This window comes from Lotus japonicus, chromosome 1 (genome assembly GCF_012489685.1).
Source record: "Lotus japonicus ecotype B-129 chromosome 1, LjGifu_v1.2".
NCBI classification, from domain to species: Eukaryota; Viridiplantae; Streptophyta; class Magnoliopsida; order Fabales; family Fabaceae; genus Lotus; species Lotus japonicus.
The window spans coordinates 101,031,464-101,038,199 of record NC_080041.1 but is presented as its reverse complement, the minus strand read 5'-3'; the positions used below and the strand labels follow the sequence as shown (position 1 = coordinate 101,038,199).

General features: G+C 38.6%; 1 protein-coding gene across 1 annotated transcript; it reads left to right on the top strand.

Moving 5' to 3' along the window:
* On the top strand, positions 1-6,736 carry LOC130728447 (serine/threonine-protein kinase D6PK). The gene is made up of 3 exons (XM_057579925.1): positions 1-401; positions 1,220-2,699; positions 5,590-6,736. Exons 2-3 carry the CDS (start codon positions 1,267-1,269, stop codon positions 6,473-6,475), a joined length of 2,319 nt encoding a protein of 772 aa, XP_057435908.1. The 5' UTR covers positions 1-401; positions 1,220-1,266; the 3' UTR covers positions 6,476-6,736.

The window sequence follows — 6,736 nt, the reverse complement described above, 5'->3', positions numbered from 1 at the left end:
GCCCCACACACACTCTCTCTCTCGTACCACAATCCCAGTACTATCATTACCACCTTCACATTCATTCATTCAAAAACCAAAAACAAAGGAAACAAAGAAAAAGAAAAAGCAAACCAAAACTATCTCACTCCCCTAGACAGAGAAAAAGAAACAAAAGCACTTCTCCTTCATTCACTTTTTCAGTTTTTGTGCTTTTGCTTCATCTTCTTCTCTTCACACCATTGTACTTCCATTTCACACCTTCCATGTTCTCAGAGAAAGAGAGAGAGTTTGTGTGTATGTGTGTTCTGTGGTGTAGAGGGAAAGTTGGATTTTTTTTAGCTGAGCTCCCTTGAACACTGCAAGGTGAAAACACAGGGAAGAAGAGGGATATTCATTGTTTTTGCTACCTCATTTCAATGGTGGGTCTTTGTCCTTTCTGCTTATCATGCTTTTTTTGCTTCTTTTTTTCTCCCTAGTCTGACTTAGGGTGCCTAGATCTCTCTTTGTTTCACCATTTTTTGATTTGCAGTTTTAGATTCTTCATGCTGTTCTTTCCATTTTTGTTTTGTTTGAAGGTGATAACTTTCAAATGGAATTAGAAGAGAATGTGTGGAGTTTTTGCATGTCTAAATTTCATGATCTTGTAGGTTTTTGTAGCCTTTTGGGTTCTTTTTTCCCACTTTTTCGTTCTATATCCTCTATGTAATTCTTATTTCCTCGAAGTTGAGGTTTTTTTGCTGAAAAGTTTGTGTTTTGAGGTTGTTTGATTGATGGGTCGGTTAGGCCTTAACTGATTATACCTGCTATCAGGCATCCACAAGCTAAATTACATTCCACTATTTCATGAATTTTTCTCTGATTATTGTTTTCTCATTTCAAATCAATTGTCAAACTTGAATAATTTAATGTCCTATGTATCAGAACCTAGAGCTGTATCAGCATGGCTAAATAGATTTTACACAATGCTTTGTGCTTGATGTTGTCTATGATTTCTGATACTTATGCTTCAAGCACTTAACTAGGTTTTCTGTATTTTTCATTTCTACATGGATTTTATTTATGATGGTGTTTGTGCTTTCAACAGCCCACACTACTAAGAAAAGCATTACTACCTAATTCTTTCCTTCCATATTCTTCTTCTGTTTGCTAGTTTCCGATTTATTTCTCTTGTTTAAAATACACGCTGTTCAAGATTGAATGAAGCTTCTGTTTAATTAGCTCTTTGCTTTGTCTGCAGGTTTTCTTAACTTGAAGTATTTATTTGATGATAAGTGATATTGGGATATGGAGAGGGTTGCAGAGCCAAAGGCATTTCCTCGAACCTTGCCTGTCCTTGGTGAGGTATCTGATGCACAGGTAGCTGCAATGAGAGAAGCCGGTCAGAGACTAACTGGGCAGGATGTTTCAAGCGAACGTGGGATTTCAGCAAGAGATTTGAATCAGTTGTCAAGAGCACGGGGTGGCCCTATGACACGTCTGGCGTCCATCAGAGAAGTGGCTCAGTTGTCAAATGCGCGAACAGTTTTGGTAAGAGAAGATATGGGATTCGATACCCTCTCTTCTCAAGAGCATGTCTCCCCTGCACCCACTAGAACATGGAAAGGAAAGGCTTCTTTGCCCGACCCCGATGAACTTATGTCTGATGTTGAGACATTGAAGGGAAGTAATAATTCTTTCGAGGAAACTAGTTCGATTTCATTTGCTGGTGCTAGTCATCCCCCGGAACCTGTCGATACTGATCTTATGAGAACGGTTTATGTACCAATTGGTCAAAATAAATCTGAGGCTGGATGCTTAATGAAGAGCATGTCCTTGAAGGGTCCTTTCTTAGAAGATCTTTCAATTCGCGTTCCCTCGAAGAAACCAATCCCAGCTGTTGTTTCTCCTGCAGAAAGTGTGATTGACGAATCAAATGACATGGGGAACTTATCCTCACCTTTTTTAGGTGCTCGTGCTTCCCAGAATACTGAGAATTCTGAGGAGAAAGAATGTGTCTGGGATGCTTCTTTGCCTCCAAGTGGCAATGCCAGTCCACATAGTAGTATCGATAGTACTAGTGTTGTCAGAGCAATGAGCATTGCTAATAGTGTCGATAGTACTAGTGTTGTCAGAGCAATGAGCATTGCTAATAGTTGTGCAAGTACGTACAGGAGTGATGCAATGACTAGTGATGGCCTGCTTAGTTTAGACAGGAATTTTGATAGTACTAAAGGAAGTGTAAAGGGTGATTCACTTGAGAGTGCAAAAACTAGTGCTAGTCGAGCAAGTGATAGTAGTGGTCTCAGTGATGACAGCAACTGGAGTAACATCACTGGTAGTGCCAGTAAGCCCCACCAAGGAAATGATCCTAGGTGGAAGGCTATCATTGCAATCCGAGCTCGGGATGGAATTTTGGGAATGAGTCATTTTAGGTTACTCAAACGACTTGGTTGTGGCGATATTGGAAGTGTATACCTCTCAGAGCTGAGTGCAACGCGTTGTTATTTTGCAATGAAAGTTATGGACAAAGCATCCCTAGCAAGCAGAAAGAAGCTGATTAGGGCTCAGACAGAAAGGGAGATATTACAGTTGCTGGATCATCCATTTCTGCCTACATTGTACACTCATTTCGAGACGGACAGATTCTCCTGTTTGGTAATGGAATACTGCCCAGGGGGTGATCTACACACTTTAAGGCAACGGCAACCTGGGAAACATTTTTCAGAGTATGCTGCTCGGTATGTTTTGTACTTCACAGCATTACTTTTATTTATGGAAACTATTTATTAGTTGCTTTCCATCACAGAAATCTTTCTTCTTTTTCTAGTCAGGGATCTTTATGTGTTCATTCATGGTTATGCCCATATAATCGATGTTTCATTTATGTAATTACCTTTTCTTTTCATGCATTCCCTGAATAAATGGTAATGTTTTTCGCATTCTATAATTTTTGACATTTTTGAGATTTAAAAGAAGATGAAAGAATCAGGGAATATGGTTATTTAATTGAGCTGCTTTTAGCATGAGATATTTTTTTAACCATGATGAAGTAGAGAAATATTGTTTTCTAATTACTGATTTCTTGTGAGCCTTGATTGTTTAGATGTGTATGATCTGGCAATAGGTAGCTGTTTTGATTTTATATTTACTGTGATTTCTTCCCAAGACTAATGATTGAATCGCTAATATTTATTTGTTAATAATGTGCATGCAAGAATGGAAGAGAATAAAATCACGCCTAGCTTTCTTTTTCTGTTGCAATGTCAGCATGGCAGTTTAGACCTATTCTTAACTTCATACGAAAAAAAAGTTGTTTCTATTTACTACATGTGTGTTAGTTTGGATGGGAAGTAAGGTAATGAAGAGAAAGGGAGGGGTGGGGGGGGGAAGGGCAAAAGTGATGGAGACCATTGTTTGGAAGATATTTAATGAGAGGAATATGTCCACAAAATCCTTTCCGCTCAAATTTGGGGACGGATGGGAAATGGTTTATTTTAAGTTGAATCAAGGGAAATACTTCATACCATTTGCTTTTGACTTATACTCCCAAGCACAAGGAAGAGAACCCCCCCTCCCCCCTCTATCTCTTCCCTTTACCTCCCCTTCCTTGTGGGTCTGGTATTTTGATGTCATTATTTATGACAATGTACTTTATCATTGTACTTGTAAGTTTGTAACATGATTACCTAGCTAACTTTATCTTAGTTTCGACCACATGAGTATATCTTTCTTCATTAATCTCAACTTCTGTAGTTGTTGATTGTTCATTGAGGCGCAGACTTATTCAGTAACAACAATGCCCAAACATGTAGTTTATTTAGATAATATACGGCTTCATCCCTCTCTTCCCTGGATCAAAACTACTACCAATGTCATGTAGTTTACTCCTTTCTTTCATTCCAGATCTGTTAATGTTGCTTGAAAAAGCTTTTAGACTCTAATCTTATGACTCTGTCCAAATTAATCAAGTCACTGAAATTAAACAAATCAAATGCATACAAAACTTCAACAATTGAATTTGCATGATTTTTCTCTCATGTAAACTTATTGTATGCCTGAGTTATGATACATTCAATACATCCTATTACTTCAAAATGTGGTCGGAGTCTCTCGTGATGATTAACCAACTAACTACAAAGTTTAAGTTGTTAGGTAAAGACACATAATTTTGAATATGTTTGTACCCCCGTCACTCAACTCACGAGTCTATTGGTCTTGAATCGGGGACAATGCACAAAGTAATCTACCTTGTGTTGAATCGAACTTCATACCATTTGATCATAGAGGCTTTGTACCCATCTCATGAACCAACTATTCTATTAACTTAAACTGTTGGGTAGAGACACATGAATGAATATTATTTGTCACATCTAATTTGCGCAAAATTTAAACTAGAGTGCTGCTATAGCATATGTGTTACTTCATTTCATTCAACCAGTTTCAGTGATTCTTGCATCTTCTTCCCAGGGCAAGGTTTCAATTGAAAGGAAGTAGAATATAAAATGAGGGAACGGACATAAGTGCTTTGAAACTAGATGGAGTCAAGGGTTATTGCAAGAATAAAAAAGAAAAAAAACGTTTCTTGATCCAAGCCCTGTTTTGTTTTGCCTATATATAACACACAGATATGCCCTCTTTGGCTATCATCCTGAAAAAAAAAGGTTTATTACGCCTTGGTAATTCATATACCTTATTCATATAATTTTACGATTTTAAATTTCTTTTGAAATTCCAAGCTGTGGGTGTGTTTACATGGAATTTGGTTCAACCTCTCCTCTTGGGGGTGTGTTTAAGTTGAAAATGTTGGCCCTGCAAGAGAGAATAACTCAATAGTTGGTTAGTTTGACTAGATGCTAAAGCAACTATAGGCCAGAGGTTGAACTGGTAGAAGTGACAGATTTTTGTAGATGTCATAGGATATTTTAGTTATGGCTAATGTCAGAAGGAAATTATGCAGCTGACATAGATTGATCTTTGAATAGGTGCCCAAATTGGGGATGGTGAAAAAATATAACTGCATTATTTAATGGTTAAAACTAAGGGAATTGTTTATATTACCACCCACACACATTTTAATACCATCCCTATGTGTACTGCATTTAAAGGTGCGGTATGAAAAAATTGCATACCGCACTTTAAAGTGCGGTATGCATTTTTTCCATGGAATTCAATGGGGATGGTATTAATATCCATGGGGTGTGTTAATAACAATGCCCAAAATTTAATTGATATATTAAGACTTCCATGAAATCACTTTTCTGCATGTTCAATGAGTTTCTCAAGTCATGGGAAATTTTTTAATGTGTAGGGTTTGTGCAAGGGTAGATTATCCAAGTAAAGACCTATTTCAAGATAATTTTCTTGTACTTAGATTAAATTCCTTGTACTGATATAAGACTGAGATGTGACTAACAATTTTTTCTAGATTTGGTTTTATATGAAATGTAGGGTTGTTCAATAACATGGATAGTTGCTTCTGTTTGAACTCTGATACAATTGGAAAATGTCGAAACAATCCAGATTGTTATTTACATTGATTGATCAAGATGCATATTTTTTTCATTTGTTGTATTTTATGAAAAATATATTTTTCTTCCTGGGTGGACTAATTTGTCACTCTTTATGAAGCTTTTATGCTGCTGAGGTCCTGTTGGCAATTGAATATCTTCACATGCTTGGAGTTGTGTACCGAGACCTTAAACCTGAAAATGTACTGGTCCGAGATGACGGTCACATCATGCTCTCAGACTTCGATCTTTCTCTTAGATGCGCAGTTTCACCGACCCTGATCCGCACACATGATGGTGACCCCTCAAAACGCGCCGGCGGAAGCGCATTCTGTGTCCAGCCGGCTTGTATTGAGCCTTCTTCAGTATGCATCCAGCCTTCTTGTTTCATGCCTAAGCTCTTTGCTCAGAAGAATAATAAGAAGTCACGGAAGACTAGAGCCGAGTCTGGCCTGCTAGCCAACCTGCTTCCAGAGCTTGTTGCTGAGCCGACAGCGCGGTCCATGTCCTTTGTCGGCACACACGAATACCTTGCCCCTGAAATCATCAAAGGAGAAGGCCATGGTAGTGCAGTTGATTGGTGGACATTTGGGATTTTCTTGCATGAGCTGTTGTATGGTAAAACCCCTTTCAAAGGCTCAGGAAATCGCGCCACGCTGTTCAATGTAGTAGGCCAGCAGCTCAGGTTTCCTGAATCGCCCGCCACTAGTTATGCCGGCCGTGATCTGATCCGGGGCTTGCTGGTGAAGGAGCCACAGAACCGGCTCGGGATGAAGAGGGGCGCTACCGAGATCAAACAGCACCCTTTCTTTGAAGGTGTGAACTGGGCCTTGATCAGGTGCAGCACGCCGCCAGAAGTTCCAAGACCAGTTGAGAGTGATTTGCCAGCAAAGTTTGAAGCTGTAGATAACACTGTTGGGGTTGGCAACTACAATAGTAAGAGGATGGTAGGTAATAATGATATGATAAAATCTGGGGGAAATTATCTGGACTTTGAGTTCTTTTAGGTTGGATTTTCCTCAATCTGCTTTGTATTGTGTTTCCTTCATCAGTTAATTATGCAAGTGATGCACTACATTATCATGTTTATTTAGTCTTACAATAGCAGAATTCCATTTCAGTTGGAATGATAGTTTAGGGTAGGGTGAATGCCCTACGTCTAATACCAGAGTTCATATAGGTAATCCATGATCTAATGTTACAATCCAGAATCTAGATACTTCTCATTAAGTTATTTATTCAACTTTCCATTATGGGCTAGTTTCTCA